At 30.8% G+C, this 20,092-nt stretch overlaps 1 protein-coding gene and 1 long non-coding RNA gene across 4 annotated transcripts in view; both read left to right on the top strand.

Moving 5' to 3' along the window:
- Nucleotides 1-20,092, top strand: part of LOC130666680 (uncharacterized) — a 349,416-nt gene that overhangs the window by 274,869 nt on the left and 54,455 nt on the right. The gene's annotated exons all lie outside the window — the stretch shown is intronic.
- The window catches only part of LOC130666671 (irregular chiasm C-roughest protein-like), a 52,574-nt gene that overhangs the window by 10,027 nt on the left and 22,455 nt on the right, over nucleotides 1-20,092 (top strand). For all 3 annotated transcript variants that reach the window (XM_057467875.1, XM_057467874.1, XM_057467873.1), the window contains exon 2: nucleotides 15,022-15,347. In XM_057467875.1, coding sequence (XP_057323858.1) covers nucleotides 15,022-15,347 — 326 coding nt within the window. The remainder of the gene's footprint in view (nucleotides 1-15,021; nucleotides 15,348-20,092) is intronic.

The raw sequence follows: 20,092 nt of genomic DNA, 5'->3' as shown, positions 1-20,092 counted from the left end.
CAGAGAAATTGGGTGATATCTTTTTCCCTCGGTAAATTGAGCTGCTGTACAGCAATGTCCCTAAATATATCTATATATATATCTACCCGCTTGAGGCAGTAGAGTTGTGCACAATATAAATTGTGCTTTCAAACACACAGTAGTGTGTACTTTATCATCAAAAATAAAAAACGAAATCTCTAATTTATTTAGACTTTCTTAAAGTTTTTATATCTTTAACTGTAGTAACCGGGGAAAAGTTTGAGCTCAGAGCTTAACTAGCTCCATTATAAATAATTTATATAATAAAAGTATAAAGAATAAAAATCCGACATTACTTAACCGACAGATTTTCATTTTAACAAATAATTAATCTTAATAGTTTTCAACAAACGATCAATAAACATTTCAAAAATAATTAACTTTTTTACAAGATAAAAACGATAATTTAATATTATATTTGAGCTTTTGTTAACACGTAAATAAATAACGATTTTTAATCAGTTTGATATGTAGTCTTATCACCTTTTAAAATATAAATCGACAAAAAGAGCAATCGTAAATACTAGACAGTATCTATAAATAGTGTAGAGAGTGCACAAGGTGCAAATTGGATGCTCAAATGTTATGTATGCACTACTTGAGTCACGCCAATACCCAAGACCTCGACATGACATTCGTACCGAGTCTAGAAAAAGGATTATATTAACAAGACTCAAATTGCACGATTGCTTGATTGCTCGATAAATATCAAATAATTAATTACACCGATCAATTCCATACGTCGATTTATTTTTCAATATTTAAAAATAAAAAAAAATTATTAAACCAACACAGTATAGGGGAGGGTGGGGCAGAGCGGCCCCCCTGAAATTTTGATCAAAAAAAAAATTTTTTTTTTTGACTAATTACTATAAATCCGATATGTTTGCGCATTTTTACCCCTACGCATGACATTTGGGGCAAAATGGACAAGCCCAAAATTTTGAAAAAGTGATTTTTTCATATTTTTATCGTCAAATTAAAAAAAAATTATTATAATTACACATTTCTAGCCCTACGCATGACACCTGGGGCAAAATGGACCAGCCGAAACTTCCGAAAAAATTATTTTTCATATTTTTCGGCCGTTTCTCTATGTAAGAGGCAAATTTGGTCACTAAAAATTTATAAATATTAAATTTTTTTTTTTTTAGTTGATAAATTTTTGAAATAAAGTAAAATTACAGAATTGATATTTTTTTTTATCAAATAAAAATTAGCAATTAAGGTAATCGAGAGTGAACGATTTTTTACGCTTTAAAAAATTTTTTTCGAGTAACATAAGACCAAAAATAGTTGTCAAGAGAAAGAAATACATTCTTAATGATGAAAACAATTTAAAAAAAAAAAAAACGAAAAAAAAAATTTTTTTTATCACTTTTTGGAGGGGGGCCGCTCTGCCCCACAAAAAAAAAAATTTTTTTTCAGAATTTTGGCAAAATGTCCATAAATTTGTTCGAAATAGGACAAAAGTAAAGTGATCTTATGGTTGAAAGCCACAAAAAATAATAATTGGCTTAGGGGGGCCGCTCTGCCCCACCCTCCCCTATATTTAATTTAAAATGAAATATAAAATAATGAGACATAATATAATTAAAAAATACTCATGTCTGCATTATAGATAGTACACCACAGAATGAACCCAACTTTTTCATTGTTCAATTGTGTATGTACGTACAATTTGTATATCTCGGTGAATTAAACGTTCAACAATGTTCTGTGTAGTATAGTTTTAGTTTGACAGTTTTACAACTGTTTTACTCAATAATATCATCATTAAATATTTAAATGTTTTATTACCATAATCAAAAGATAGTTTGTTATTATTGTTATTTATATTTTTTTTAATTAATAAATTTTTAAATGGTCTACCGAGTAATTAGTAATTAATGTGACAGTCATAAACAAAGTTTCATAAAACTAATTAAATAGTCAGAGATGTTTATCAAATAGAGTTGTTTTATTATCTTAGGTATGTATGTTAGTTTTACATGAGGTATAAACATGTGTAATACTATATTAACACATATGCACGCACACACGCACACGTACACAACATGTCTGAGACGTACATTAAACCTAATATTAGTTACCAACGATCTGCAAACTCTCATCAAATTTCAACACGTGTAATCAATAATACAATTATTATATTCTGTTCTCTATTAAATTACCTATGCATCAATAACAATTATAAATACACGCCGCATAAATGACAATTGAATGTTAGAAATTGTTACTTTAAATAAAACATATTATTATAATATAAAAAAAAAATATCCGCATAAACTGGATAAATATTATTATATAAATGTATATATTCTCATATATCTTTATAGTAGCAACATTATGGGTCGATTTAACGAGTATGTGAAAAGCTTTTCGTGCATTATCAAAAGCGGCATAGTGTGAGCATTTGTGACTGCTCTGCCTGGTACACACGATCTGTATATGATATATATATTTTTTTTTTCCATACGTATTTTACGATTGAATCTAATGCGTACTGGATTATTTTTTTTTAAATCTTTGATATTTTTCATGATAAAAAAGGCATTTGATTTTGTGAATTCTGAAAATCCCTTAAAAAAAAAATCTAAATAATAATAATAATAATAATAATGTATACAAATAAATCAGAGTGAATAAAAAGCACAATGATTTTTACTCTCACGGGTCTCAAAGATGAAATATAGTTAAACATTGTCAACGAGGTTAAGATCGTCGTTGCGACGTAACGCTACATACACGGGAGAGACGATGCAGCCTGACGATGTGACCAAAACCAGTGCGCGGAAATGAGACAGAGAGAACAAAGCTACAGTCCCAACATGGAATAACGCGGCAGCAGCAGCAGCAGCAGCAGTAGCAGTAACAGTAGCAGTAGCAGTAGTAGTAGAAGCAGCAGCAGCAGCAGGAACAGAGTAGGATTGTACAAGTGAAGAAGGGGCTGGGGTGAAAGGTGAGGTAGCCGTCGCTCGATACCACTGCGGCACAGCTAAAGTTGAAGCTATACTACGACTCACTCGCTCCCTCATTCACTCACTCTTACCGTCTCTATGTATGTGTATACATTCGCGATGAAGCCACCACTACAACAACGCAGCTTGAGCTCTGTCGACTCACCCCTAATACCACCCTCACCACCCTATACTCAAACTCAAACTCCTACACGATATACCATCGTACCGCGTACACATTCGTCTAACCACGTTGATGCATTCACATCTATAAATATATATATATATATATGCAAAATTGTGTGTGTATGTAACCTATGCTTGCTAGAGAATATTTTTTCTCTTCATTAAATGTTACACGTTAGAAATTTAACTTTCATTTATAAATAAAACATTTTTCTTTTAATTCAAACTTATTTTGTCGTTTTACCTTTTTCTAATAAAATCTGATTTATATATGTAGGTGTGTATTTTTACACATGCGTCTATCGATTCAATTTGTACTATAAAGTATATTGACGTATACATGCATATATAAACAACGTAAAAACATCGGTTTGGGATTTATTTCGTGTTGTGAATCAAATGTCGAAATCAAAAGATTATTTTTTTCACTTGGTTTAAAAGAGTATAAATGACGACGACGACGACGACGATCATGACGGTGAGGACTCAGTCTAAAGTAAAACAAGTTGAAGCTAAAGAAGAAGAAAATGAATGAAGAAGAATAAGAATAAGATTGGAAAAGTGTAGCAAGTTATATTATTATTCTTTCTTCCTTTCTTTCTTTCTTGTTTTACGGTCGATTTGATTACGTCTTCCCCCGTAGCTTCCTTACCATGGCTCTTTTAACCACCTGGAGAGCCACAGGCAGACGGAAGGGGAAATAATAAATATTTTCTCGCAACCGCCTCCGGCCAAAGGTGGATAAACGCGTCGATAAGAATTTCATTCGATAGATCGCGAGCTCCTGCATGAACGTCGATAATGCCCTGTGGCTGGTGAACCGCGCCCGCGCTCGCTACTACAACCGCTACTTTCTCTCTCTTTCTCTTGTATTATATATATTATTATATACATATATACAGAAATGAGAAAGAGAGAAGGAGTGACGAACGGGCGCTAGCAGGATCCCTGCTGTTAAATCCCAAATACGCCAAAATCTCGTTTAATATTCCTCTCGCTTTTCCACTTCTCTCTTTCTCTCTCTCACCCCTGACGCCCTCTTGTCTCTATACTCTCATCCTCTTTACAGTCTTTCCATTGTACGCAAGCGCTATTTTCCGACAAAACTTATCACGCGATTATATTTTCACTGTATAATACAATATCATCATTTATATACAACAATATCACGAATAAACAAAAAAAAATATATAGATATATATATATCTAGATATACAGTTCATGGTTCATGATATTTTTTATTTAATTTTTTAAATAAATCATTATTTTAATTTTTAACTAGTAAATGGGTGGTTCGCGTGTTCCTTCTACCACTTTTACTCTATACACATTACAAGCCGTTTTTACATTAGTTTGATGATTTTTAAATGTATCACAACTTTTGATAAAGTTACGTATCCCGTTGATTTTTTTTTTTTGGTAAAATAAAAATTTAAATACTCTGATATCAAATTAATAAAACCAGCATTTTTTATTACACTGTAAAAAATTACCGGGGTAAGTCCAATTGGTGTAGGTGTTAAAATTATCGGTGTTAAATTTACCCCCGAAAGCGGTGTGAAAATAACGACGCCCCCGGTGTAAATATTCTGTATCGGTGTTAAAAAAAATTCTCCGGTGTTAAAATAACACCGCTGCCGGTGTAAATATTCTAGACCGGTGTTAAAATAACGCTGCCGCCGGTGTAGATATTCTTTACCGATGTTAAAATATTTTACTTTGTGAATATTTTTACTTACTCGATCACTGTACTTGTTAATAAATAATATTCTTTATTAATTTTCATAGAGAACTGACATTTTTTGTGTTTTATAATCTTTAAAGTTAATACTCCAAGCGGACGGAATTTACCCCGCTTTTACACCGGTATTACTCCGCTTTTACACCGGTTACCCCGCTTTTACACCGATATTACTCCGTTTTTACACCGGTTACCCCGCTTTTACACGGATTTTACTCCGCTTTTACACCGGTTACCCTGATTTAACACCGGTATTTTTAACACCGGTGAATTACTCCTCCTACACCGGTGTAAATTTATTTTAACACCGGGCGGAGTTAAAATGAGTCCATTTTTAACACTGCTCTTTTTACAGTGTATTAATAAAATGAATCGACAGAATTGAAAATACAAAAACAAGTTTTTTTTTTAGTTAAAATTTTAGTAGAGTTTAACATAAAACGCGATGGCAGGGTAATAATTAGTTTAATAATTTGATAACTTTAAAACCACATATTTCGTAACAATTTAAAAGTTAATCGTGTACTTTGTAATTAAAGTCAATCATTAAAATCATAAACTGGAGAATATATTTCGTAATATATACACTTTCAATCTCCATTACTCATACTTGCCTAAATATTATCAACAAGTACAACCACTGAAATTTAAACTAACGTCAACGCATCTTCACAAACTTTTAGTATATATATGTATACTATTCCAACAAAGTTATGTATATCCAAGCTTTTATTATACATCTTAAATTAATATTTTTTAATAATTTATTGGCAAACTACAGTGTAACGGATAATAATAAAATAATAGAAGGTCTGAAAAAATGGTCTTAAATTTATCACTTCTACAAAAATTTTCAAGTAATTTCACATGTCCAAGATTTATTGTTCAAAAAAAGTAAAAAATCTTTCAAATGCCAATTCAAAATGTGCTCTATGCAAATAATATGAAAAAAGTCTCCCTTCTTGTATGCATATATATTAAACAAAGCTTTATGTATAATATATTCAACATGTATGAGTTGTATGTAATAAATATAAATATAGCTTTTGAATTTAACAATATACAAGCTGTTATAAGCAAGATTATAATTGATACACAAATTTCGAAATTAACTCGATGACCTGGTGACATTTTGATTAACGATCTTTATATGCTAACTTGCTAACGGGCTCAATCGTCCAATAATAATTAAAATATGTTTGTAATTTCGACATTATGATTTACTAAGAGTAAATGAATATTATAATAATAATAATAATAATAATAATAATAATAATAAATATAAAGGTACACGGAAAGAAAATTATGGCAGCGGTTCCCATAATTTTGTGAAATTTTTTCCTATACCATCATAGGAATTACGACCATAAATTATGGGAGCGGTTCCTATAATTATAGGAATGTTTCCCATAATTATAGGAATAGTTCCTATAATTATGGGAATGATACCCATAACACTATAGGAATGGTTCCTATAATTATAGGAATGGTTCCTATAATTTATAGGAATATTTTCTATAATATTATGGAAATGGTTCCTATAATAGTATGGGAACTATTCCCATAATATTATGGGAATGATTCCCATAATGCAATTGGAATGGTTCCTATACCATTATGGGAATCATTCCCATAATATTATGGGAAGAGTTCCCATACTATTATAGGAACCATTCCTATATTATGGGAATGGTTCCCATATTATCATGAAAAAATTAATTTATAGAAGTGTGGTAATCACTTCTACAATACACAGAAATATTATTAAACATAAAAACAAAAATTCAAACATTGAAAAAAAATATCGTATTTGGCAAAAAAACATTAAAATTTTTAACAAGAATTTTTTGTCAGCACAAAACATTCAAGAAAATTCAAATTTTGGGAAATTTCTACACTATTGTGCAAAAAGAAAATTTTATGATATTATAGGGATGGTTCCCATAACATTATGGGAATAGTTCCCATAATATTATAGGAATAGTTCCTATACCAATATGGGAACCATTCCCATAATGGTATGGGAACTATTCTCATACTATTATGGGAATGGTTCCTATAATATATGGGAACCATCCCTATAGTAGTATAGGTACTATTCCCATACCATTATGGGAACCATTTCCATAATGCATAGCAAAACTTCCCATAATTTTCTTTCCGTGTAATGTAATATAATATATATAAAATAAAGTAATGTTATTTTATATATGTACTGCAGAAGTGTATTTTAATAGAGAATTTAATTTGTCGTAGTGAAATTCCTAGGTTGCAACCTCATAGAATAATGCAAAGGGAATATCTCCCTGGTTGAAATCGTAGGGTGACAACAATTTGTATAGTTGGACATCCGAGTTTTGTTCGCACGTTAACCACAAGCCATGTGCAGTTGTAGTCCACCAGCACACACGTCGTGCTAGCATTCCTATACTCACTCTATACCCCTATTACCCCCTATTACCCTCTCTTTATCTCCTGTACTGCTACTAGCTGCTACTGCTTTATCTCTTTCTCTTATTCAGTCTCTTGCATACCGTGCGGTATTTGCATTCGGATAACAACCTAAATTTTACGCGTCAATTAAATTTATTATTGTTATCATTATTTTATAACAATGTCTGACTATTTCAATTTACGATAGATTTATTACCGTTATCAAACTATTTTAAAGTTATCAATGCAGTAATAATCTCAATTAATGTGACACTGGGGGTGGCCGGCAACTATTTTATTTTTTTATTTAAATCTATCAAACAAAACAACATATTTATTTTCAAAATTAGTTTATTTCGACAGTAGAGTTATTACACGTAAAGTATCGAGAAATCCAAATTAAAGTTGTAATAATTTGAGTAATTTATTAGCAAGCAGGAGGGTAAAAATTTATGTGTGGAATTCTCCTGTTCGTATCGCGTTTAGTTGGTGAGAGGTCGGCGCGTCTGCGCGAACCGACATTCGATCTGAATATCGACTCTCTTTACGCAACACGTATACGTGTATACACTCAGCTCCTCTAGCATACTTGGTTGTTGTACTGCTATAGGTACACTTAGTAATGTTCAATTTTAATCGGCTTATCTGACTGATGTCTGTTTAAATTTTAGTAGCTCATTTATGAAGATTCTCATGTACAGAAGCTTATAATAGATATACTATTTTACTATTTATTATTATTATAAAATAATATAAGCTTGCTGATAGTTGAGTTGTTAATTATTACTATGGCACTACATTGTTGGATTAATAAAAATAATTTATTTTACGAGAGAACAAGAAAAAAATAAATAACAAATTTCATGTTTATTAACCCTGTAGTAGTACATTGTACAGTAAAAGTATAATTATGTATGTACATTGTATATAAAAAAAAAAAAAATGATATTATTATATCCCCGGCAGCTTATTACACCACGTCCTTCTACAGTAATCCCATATTCTGCGAATTATTTAATTTCGCGTATGAGAATTGAAAATTTTCCGACAAAAAAAAAACTCAATACCGTAGTCTACGCCAGACTAGATGATTTTTAAATCACACTGAATATATGACCAGGTATTTTTTAGTTTATTAACGTGATATTTAAATTTATACTGTGAATCACAATGGATTGTATGCGCCTTTGTTTCAATTATTTTATAATAAATATAAATGCACACGAAAAAAAAAATTCTCGACTGAAGGTAAATATTCTTGATTCAAGAAAATTTTTTTGGAGAGCTAAATTTTCTCAGATGAAGTAGAAATCTTCTCCAACCAAGACGAATTCTCTTAGCTCAAGAAAATCTTGACTTGGTTCCCGAAAATGTTTGTCTTCAAAAATATTTTCTTGACTCAAGATATCTATTTTTTCTGTGTGAAATAAAAATAAAAGTATGTGTAAAATACTAAATGAATTTAGTTATTTGATAAATCTTATAGTAAGATATATATCTTTAGGAGAAATAATTAATTGGTGTTTCAAGACACCTGTGGCCTTTGTCGTGACCCATCGCTACATCGATCCGCTTTGCGTAGCGTAGTCTCTGCTTTAGTTGCCTTCTTGTTAGTATGTTATACTACTATATACTGACCATACTGACCAGGTGATGCCGTGTGTGCTATGATGAATAATCCGCCATCCAGGTTACCCCATTTGTCGAATATTTACTCTGTACGTCTATTTCGCGTAGTATAATTAAATATATATATCTTTCCCATTTGTTATTCTGTTAATTTTTTTCTTCTTTTTTATTATTATTATTATTAATTTTTTCTTTTTTCACCTGCGCTAAATGATAAACTTTGTCATTTTATTTTTTAATTTATCATTTGTCACTTTTATTTATAGCCGCCGTTTGTTCAATAATACGAAGTGCAAAGAAAAGAAAAAAAACAAAATAATGAAAAAGCTGACTCATGCTTAAGAATAATAACGAAAGATACATCGATATTGAAATTTAATGTGCAACATTTATAATGCAAAGGTGAAGTTAATAGACGTTCGCAATAAATCACTTGGATGTTTAATTTAAGAGAGAAAAATTATTTTTTTAATTAAAGTTTATTATTTTATTGATCATTAAAGTATCTTGCAATTTAATTCTTACACTGTAAAAAATCACCGGGGTAAGTCCGATCGGTGTAGGTGTTAAAATTATCGGTGTTAAATTTACCCCCGAAAGCGGTGTGAAAATAACGCCGCTGCCGGTGTAAATATTCTGTATCGGTGTTAAAAAAAATTATCCGGTGTTAAAATAACACCGCTGCCGGTGTAAATATTCTAGACCGGTGTTAAAATAACGCCACCGCCGGTGTAGATATTCTTTACCGATGTTAAAATATTTTACTTTGTGAATATTTTTACTTACTCGATCACTGTACTTGTTAATAAATAATATTCTTTATTAATTTACATAGAGAACTGACATTTTTTGTGTTTTATAATCTTTAAAGTTAATACTTCAAGCGGACGCAATTTACCCCGCTTTTACACCGATATTACTCCGTTTTTACGCCGGTTATTCCGCTTTTACACCGATTTTACTCCGCTTTTACACCGGTTACCCTGATTTAACACCGGTATTTTTAACACCGGTGAATTACTCCTCCTACACCGGTGTAATTTTATTTTAACACCGGGCGGAGTTAAAATGAGTCCATTTTTAACACCGCTCTTTTTACAGTGTAATCTTTAAAGTTAATACTCCAAGCGGACGCAATTTACCCCGCTTTTACACCGGTTACCCCGCTTTTACACCGATATTACTCCGTTTTTACACCGGTTACCCCGCTTTTACACCGATATTACTCCGTTTTTACACCGCTTACTCCGTTTTTACACCGGTTACCCCGCTTTTACTCCGCTTTTACACCGGTTACCCTGATTTAACACCGGTATTTTTAACACCGGTGAATTACTCCTCCTACACCGGTGTAAATTTATTTTAACACCGGGCGGAGTTAAAATGAGTCTATTTTTAACACCGCTCTTTTTACAGTGTACTTTCTCTTCTAAATTATATATATATAATAAAGGGTTTTATTTACTCTAAAAGAGTAATGAGGGAGAGAGAGATAATAAAAGGGAGAGAGTAGGAAAAGATAAAATAGTGTGTGAAAAGCAATTTCACCAGAATTTAACCTTACTCCTGGTAGTTATTTCGCGGGGAAGTAAAAGTTGTGATCGAATGACCTGAAACACCTCAACTCAAAGTACAAGCGAGGAAAAGGGATGATGATGACACAGAGTAGGAAAACAGAGCGAGTACAAGAGAGATGAGCTAAGCTAGGCTATGTGTAGGAAAATAACCGTGGCAACAACTTGTCGCTAACGATAGTGAGCAAGTTAACAAGCGAACATTGTTTAGACTTTTAGACACAATCACAGACTTGTCGTCTTGCCTTCTACATGTGATAATAAATTTATATCTATATGGATGTGTGTGTGTATGTACCTATATAAAGTTTAAGTGATAATTTAGTTTTAAAGTGAATACATAAATAAATTACCTTTCGGTTCTCTTTATATCTACACATATACATCATACTTGTTTAAATTTTCAATGGGTAAAACTTAAAGGAAACTGACGAACTTGTAATTAACTTTTTATTTCTCATAAAAATATATAATTTATTTTATCACTTTAATAAAGTTTTAGGCGAAATAGATAAATAGGCTGAGATAAAATATTTTAAACTTTCGAATAGTTTTTACGACCAATAAATTTATAAATAATTTAACGGATAAAATGAAAATTATATTTTCAAGCTTTTTATAAATTATTTTTAATATTATATATATTATTACCAAAAAATATCACAGATTATTGAGAATAAAATTTAACTAGATAAATATGACAACAACTACGGGCATTATATTTTTTGCGATAACGATGCGAGCACTTGATGTATTTATTTGCCGGGAAAATTTTATATTTTGTTGGTATTATTATTATTATTATGAAATTATATTAAACTACTCATATATGAATATCGTAAAAAATTTGACGTATAAAAAATACAATAACGCATTTTATAAATTTATATTATCATTATTTTTATTATCTTTAAATACATTTTGGTATTCATTACATCGTTTCATTCTCTCTCTACGGCAACTACGGCAACTGTTAAAGTTTTCGAGTGAACTTTGAAGATTTACAGCTTGCAGGAGAGAAATCCAAGTGGCAATACTAGCGGAACTCTCTTGAATAATGAACATCGGGACATCTATTGGATTAAACGTTCTGCATTGCTGCTCTCTTCATCAAGTATCCTTTATATTCTTCTTCTCCTTCTTCTGGTGTGGGTGATTCTACCTCAACCATTTCTCTTTGTATATATCCAATTGAACAAAAGTTTCTTACATCACAGAGCCATACTCGCATTGTATTTTGTTGGATTCTCTGTACAAAAATCAATCTTTATTCTTATATATACTTTATTTAATTATTTCTCTTTACTAAATATTCTGTTCGAAATAATATTTCGAACAGTGTCGCATTTAAGTCGTAGTATATATATTTGAGTTGAGTTGAAAATGTGTATATGTTTACTTAAGGAAAAGAAAGCTAGCATGGATCAAATTTTATGACCTTAGGTATTTTGGTCGACGAGAGATTCCAAGTAAATGCAAGGCAGTATGTTTTTCTTCATTTGCACTCATATATACACTGTAAAAAATCACCGGGGTAAGTCCAATCGGTGTAGGTGTTAAAATTATCGGTGTTAAATTTACCCCCGAAAGCGGTGTTAAAATAACGCCGCCACCGGTGTAAATATTCTAGACCGGTGTTAAAATAACGCCGCCACCGGTGTAAATATTCTAGACCGGTGTTAAAATAACGCCGCCGCCGGTGTAGATATTCTTTACCAGTGTTAAAATATTTTACTTTGTGAATATTTTTACTTACTCGATCACTATACTTGTTAATAAATGATATTTTTTATTAATTTTCATAAAGAACTGACATTTTTTGTGTTTTATAATCTTTAAAGTTAATACTCCAAGCGGACGCAGTTTATCCTGCTTTTACACCGCTATTACTCCGCTTTTACACCGATGTTACTCCGTTTTTACACCGGTTACCCCGCCTTTACACCGATTTTACTCCGCTTTTACACCACTATTACTCCGCTTTTACACCGGTTACCCCGTTTTTACACCGGTTGCCCCGCTTTTACACCGGTTACCCCGCTTTTACACCGATATTACTCCGTTTTTACACCGGTTACCCCGCCTTTACACCGATTTTACTCCGCTTTCACACCGGTTACCCTGATTTAACACCGATTTTACTCCGCTTTTACACCGGTTACCCCGATTTAACACCGATATTTTTAACACCGGGCGGAGTTAAAATGAGTCCATTTTTAACACCGCTCTTTTTACAGTGTATATATTTTGAACTGAGAGATCTTTGTTATACAAAAAGAGGAGAGGTTGGTGGACCTCAGTGTTAAATAATGTTAAAAGAATAAGTTAGTCTAAGCTAAATCTCTTACTAGTGAAGACATACCCTAGAGCGCGTATTTTAATGAAAGATATAATATTCATTTGTTTAATAAATTGATTTGTTTCATTCACGATTACCATATCTAAATTCCCAACATATTTTACACACTTTCCTGCTTTACGATCTCTTTTCCTCTTCTTCTTCTCTTTACATATATATTTAAGTCGAAAAGTCTTTAAATTATCTTTTGGCCGAATCTTTGTAAGACTAGATTTACTCTTTTTTTTTTTCCTCTTATTTTTTTTATTGTTTGAAGCTTTTTCATTGTTCCTTCTTTACACTTTTAAACTTTTTTTCAACTATGTATAAATATATACAACTGTAAATATGTATGTATGTGTGTTTTCATTCCTGTACCACTGTATACAAGTAAAAGCTTTTATTTGCCAAAAGAAAACGAGACAATTTTTTTTTTTTTTTAAAACGTTGAAATGTATTTAAATTCAGCATTCTTTGGATCGATGAACAATGCAGCTTTAATATTTTTGTTTGTTAAAGTTGAGTAAATTCTTCACTTTTAGCTTGAGCTGCCTGCATGCAGAATTATTTTCATTTAATTTTTTATTTTTTTTTTCTATCTAGTTGATATTTATTAAAATAATAAAATATGCAGTAAAATGAACAATGCAAAGTTTATATTACAAATGAAAATTAATATTTATAAGTTAATACAAATTGTAGATTCTTTTTTAAAAAAAGTGAATTATTAAAGTTTTTATTCTCTTACATCAGCATTAACTGAACGGAAGTAATTTTATACAAAGGAAACGTCAATTCAGTATGGAAATATACAAAGACATGAATGATTTATTCTTTTTTAATAAAATCATATAAATAACTAAAATAAAATCTCAGATGAAATATTTTTTAATGCTATTGGCTTTTTTCAACAACAATGAAATCTTTGTTTGTAGAATGATATATAGGGGAGACCGGGGCAAGACGGCCCACCTGGGGCAAGAAGGCCCACCTCAAAAATTAACCAAAAATTTTTTTTTCTTGTTTTCTTTTGATTATCACAAATTTATATTATTTACTCATTTTTAGCCCGATACGTGAAACTTGGGGCAAAATGAACCACTCAAAAATTCTAAAAGAAAATGTATTTCATAGTATTATAACCTAGTCATGATTAATTTAATAGAAATATCATTTTTTGGTTAATTATATGGATTTCGATTAAAATAGAGCATTTGAAAAAGTTAAAAAAACCAATAATCAATTTTCTACAGAAGTGAAAAAATGACTCGTATTATATCAAAAAAGGTTATTTCGAGTAATATTAAAGTAAATACAGTTGTTAAAGAGAAAAATATAAACATTTGTTACGCGGGAAATTTTTTTACAACTAAAAAAAAAAAATTTTTTTTTTCATTTTTTTTCGGAGGGGGCCGTCTTGCCCCAAAAAAAAAAAATTTTTTTTCAGGAGCTTCACCAAAATTTTGGTGAATTGAGTTCAAGTTGGACAAGAGTAAATCGACTTGATGGTTAAAAGCCACAAATAATAATAACCGGCTTAGGTGGGCCGTCTTGCCCCGGTCTCCCCTAATGAAGATTGAATTTTCATTAAAAAAATTTTCATTAAATGGATAAATGGCAATAATTGAATTATAGGTATACAATAATGATAAGACGAAATGGTTTAGAGTAATTAGTTAAATTAGTTATCGACATTAGAAGTCAGCATAGAACAATTGATTGGTGAGACAAGCCATTAGCTACTCCTGTCGTCGCTTGAACAATCTCGAAAGCGCTAAAGAGAAAGAGAAAGAGAAAGAGAATGAAAGAGAAAGAAGGATGAATGCCGACTAGACGGAGGAACATTCGCGTCAGGCACAATTATCCCCATAGTATAGTTGTATTCCTATTCATATATACTTGAACGACTGGGCAAAGTGATTATTCTATTCACTCTATAAGAAGTAACTCGGATGGATTGGGATGTACTACAAATGATGAGAATAATCTCAAATTACATCCTGTTATGGCTTATCAACATTACACTCAACCGCCGACATTGCTATTATCATTATTATTATTATTATTATTATTATTATTATTATTATTATTATCATTTATTAAATTGTATAATAATTTGTGTATTTAAATATTTTTCAGATTACAAAGAATACAAAGATGGACGAGGAGATCGTGGTTAGTTATGACAGTATGCTGTTGGATGACGATCGCAAGATGTGCTGTTGCGACAAACTCGTCAGCAGGTCCATCGACGTTAAGGCCGGCAACGACCGAGATAGTTTATCAGAGATTTGCAATTGAGCCGCAGGATCAGACAGCTGTTATCGGCAGTCGGGTTACACTTCCATGTCGAGTACTTGATCAAAAAGGTCCCATTCAGTGGACCAAAGATGACTTTGGCCTTGGTGCTGTAAGAAATCTCACTGGATACGAACGTTACGCTATGATTGGTAGTGATGAAGAAGGTAATCCTCTTTACAATAATATTATTATATTTATAAATCCAATACGTTTACACAAACTTTTATTAGATTTTTTTTTATCAATAAAAAAAAACGGTACAAATTATTTAAATATTATTATATCAAATAATTAAACTGAGAATCAATTTTAGTTATTGAATTTTATCATGTATAAAACAAAAAAAAAATAAATAAAATAAAATAATTAATCAATTTTAAAACAGCGCATATCGAAAAAAGGATTGATCAAATACTAGCGGGTATTTTAAAATTGACATTGATTACTACACCGGTGAGCCATTTAATGAATTCATTCAAAAAAAAAAAAAAGAAAAATAAATAAAAAATAAATGAAAAAAGTATTTTTAAAATTTTTATTAACATACAGACTGCAATTATTATTATTACTATTGTTTTTGATTCGTATAAAAGATGTATCAGCATCAATTAAATATTATTTCATATGCCACCTCGAGATTCGTAAATAAATACATAATTTTATGATAATAATGATGTTTGATATTTGATATCAAACAATATAATATCTATCACTTTAACGGAAAATAACATGATAGAAATAGACATTGCCGGACATAAACCACGTAACATTTGTATATGTTTAATGCATGAACCACACAACGCGGCAACTTTGAAACACTTGTCTACTGTTGCAGTACGCGTAGACCAATCGACATTTAGATCCACCGAGTATTATATATATATAAATATATATATATTATTGTCACATAATATCAGATGCTCCGTAGATAGTTGTATCAGTAGTATATATAATGTATATGACATTGGTGTTTCGTACTATGAATATGAATACTTTATGAAGAGTAACTTTTATTGATCTTAAAAAAATCAATTCCTGTTGAATATTACCACTGAATTAAAATATATTTATAATCCACACTTATCACAATGAAAATAACTAACATTGTGCATTCTCTTGTTGCCTTATAAAATTTATAATTTTGTGTCATAAAGATCTACACTGTAAAAAATCACCGGGGTAAGTCCAAACGGTGTAGGTGTTAAAATTATCGGTGTTAAATTTACCCCTAAAAGCGGTGTGAAAATAACGCCGTCACCGGTGTAAATATTCTAGACCGGTGTTAAAATAACGCCACCGCCGGTGTAGATATTCTTTACCGATGTTAAAATATTTTAGTTTGTGAATATTTTTACTTACTCGATCACTATACTTGTTGATAAATGATATTTTTTATTAATTTTCATAAAGAACTGACATTTTTTGTGCTTTATAATCTTTAAAGTTAATACTCTAAGCGGACGCAATTTACCCCGCTTTTACACCGGTATTACTCCGCTTTTACACCGGTTACCCCGCCTTTACACCGATTTTACTCCGCTTTTACACCGGTTACCCCCCTTTTACACTGGTTTTACTCCGCTTTTACACCGGTTACCCCGCCTTTACACCGATTTTACTCCGCCTTTACACCGATTTTACTCCGCTTTTACACCGGTTACCCCGCCTTTACACCGATTTTACTCCGCCTTTACACCGATTTTACTCCGCTTTTACACCGGTTACCCCGCCTTTACACCGATTTTACTCCGCTTTTACACCGGTTACCCCGCCTTTACACCGATTTTACTCCGCTTTTACACCGGTTACCCCGATTTAACACCGGTGTAGTTTTATTTTAACACCGGGCGGAGTTAAAATGAGTCCATTTTTAACACCGCTCTTTTTACAGTGTAAGAGTGATCTTATGAAATCCTTGCAACTTAATAATCACAAATATAATTTAAAAAAAAACTCAAGCTGTGCTAAAAATTGACTAATTGAATTATTAATGTCCCCATTAGCTTAGAGGGGGCAAATTTATAAATAATTTTTGTATTGGGATGTCTTAAATAATTCAAATCACTTAGCTTTTATCACGTTAAATAATAAAATACTCTGAAAATATATATATTTTTCATTAAATTAAGTACAATTTTCTAAATTAAAAAATTACATTTTTTAGTTTTCAAAATTTCAGTTACGATATGCTATGAAAAATAATTTATAAATGTAATTTGCATAATATATGTATATTATGATAGTTATTTTCAAATCAATATAAATAGTAATGTAAACTAAAAGTTGATCACACTTGATCCTATAAACCATCATCAGCACAAGGGCCGTAAACTCTCCTCTGTAATAAGCTTTCGATAAACTTTTTCTCTAGGATACTTTAGAAAAGCCGAAGGTTAAATATGTCGATGTTAAAAGGAAAAGAAAAAAAAGACGTTATGAAGGTAAAATCCTCATCATACAAATAGCAATAGCGAAGTTAAAGTCTCAATAGCCTCTTATGCTGCTGCTGCTGCATCAGTTGCAAAAGCTTCAAAAGATATATATCTATATATGTATATATCTTACGTGTCTTTAAAAATCACCCTGAATCGTCTTTGAAATCTAGTAAATTTTCTGGGCTTGAAGCCAACCATCGAGATTGCTGGTACAGCAGAGCTCAGTGTGAAAGAGAGAGCGAGAGAGATAGAGAAAGTCGTTGAATATTTAATGCCCCGAATAAATAATCGAGATAGTTGGTCGGGGGGCGTCTATTATTGCGATAGTAAATTCGATGTGATGTCGATAGCACAACGCAAGTGGTATATAGAGAGAATTCGAACGCTTTTGCTCATGGGCTTTCAAAGCACCGTCCAGTAGTCACCTTGCTGCATGCAATAACGTTCATAATTCGATGAGGGAAATTAGTAACGGTCATATATATATATATATATTAGGCCCGTAGCTTAATTGACGTTACTGTTAATGCGGGTCTCTCTTTCTCTCTCGCTCTCTATGAAATTCTATCATACTCTCTTTCTCACACACACACACACACTATTGCCGTTGCATATTTTCTCTCTATCTCTCTGTCTCTGTCCATTTTAATAGTCAAAGCCCCGAGTTTATATCGACTCAGCAACTTGGATCTGACATTAATTGAGTCTGTAAATTTCATGACCATGAGAAACATACGGATTCACATCTACACCTGACATAATATCAAACATACCCGCAGGAATATTTCATTTTTTAAATTCTATTCATTTTTATTTTTTTTTTCTTATCGTCTTTTTATTGTTACTCGTTAAATAAAATTAATCTTCGGTACTATATCAAAATAGTGAATTAAAAAAAAGCTAAACTGAGTACAAAGAGATTACAGTGTACTTACTAATATAGAACAACTCGGAACTTTTAAATATTAAATTAATTAAAAGTTAGATAATATTTAAGGATGATTTTAATTATTATAATATGAAGTAAAAGGAGATATATATAAATGCTCGTCACTAACGGTATTTTTTGTGTATATGTATAACGTATACATATCTGCTGATAAAATTTTAATTATTTATTCACGTATACATATTATGCGAGTATACATTTACTACTCTTTTAGTATACATATATATATATATATATATATATATATATATATATATATATATATATATATATATATATATATATATCGATTTACGCGAGCAACATTATTCGCGCAAGAGCGTGCGGCAAATGTTTCAGAACTAATTCAAACTTGACGGTAATTACGTAGCAGGTAACGTCATTTTCGTAAGTCCAGTCCGGCTTGTACAATAAGACATATATATACATATATACATATATGAACTGCAACAATTAATGTACTATTAAAATCATCATTTGAATGTATATCCGTATAGCACATTTACTTGGTAGAAACTCCAAAACATGTCAAATTGTGACAGCAATTGCAACAATTTTACTTGTATGAATTACGCATTATAAATTGTCAAAACCTGATGTTATATAAGTTAAGGAAATCTGTACACGGAAAAAATAGAATATTAAAAATTAATAAATAATAGTAAAAAGTGGAATCTGTTATCAATAATTAGTACTATCATGTACTTAATGCAAAGTAGTTTACTAATTTTTGTAGATTCCTAAAAACTACTATCAATTATTCTAAAAAGTAAGTAAATATTATTACTTTTAGGTATAATACGTGACTTCTTAGTGAAAGTTCATTAATTTATGGCATACATCTATTAAAAAGTAATGATTGGTCAAATTAAGAATTGCTATCTTACACAGAAAAAAAGGATTTCTTGGCGCAAAAAATTTTTTCTTGCTCTAAGAAAATTTTTACTTGACCCAAGAAATTTTTTGTATTATAAAATGAAAACAAAATTTTTCTTGGGGTAAGATAAAATTTTCTCGGAACAAGAAAAAAATTTTTTAGGCGAGAAAAAAATTCTTGAGCCAAGAAAAATTTTTGTCTTCAATTCATAATACAAAATATTTCTTGCGCCAAGAAATAATTTTTTTCTGTGTAGATACTGATTTTTCAAGCCGACAATTGCAAAAGTTACAAACTTTTATTTTATAAATTCGATATCACAGATCAATTATTAGCTTAAAATATCATTTATTCATCATTATAAATTAGTTTACAATAAACATAAATCGAAAAAGTGGTAAATAATAAAATGAAAAATTAGTATACTAGATACTGATTTTTTGCTCATGAAAATACCGAAAACTTTCAACTCTTATTTTATAAATTCTATCCCATTGACTAATAATTAATATAAAATGTGATTTATTCGTTATTATAAATGAATTTATTATATACATATATCGAATAAGTGGTAAATAATAAAATAAAAAATTAGTATACTATAGATCTTTATATATTAATATGTACGTTTACTAATTTTTCGGTTCC

The sequence above is a fragment of the Microplitis mediator genome, chromosome 4, assembly GCF_029852145.1.
Source record: "Microplitis mediator isolate UGA2020A chromosome 4, iyMicMedi2.1, whole genome shotgun sequence".
Classification (NCBI taxonomy): Eukaryota; Metazoa; Arthropoda; class Insecta; order Hymenoptera; family Braconidae; genus Microplitis; species Microplitis mediator.
Note: the sequence above shows the minus strand (reverse complement) of the source record. Positions and strands in the feature narration are given on the sequence as shown.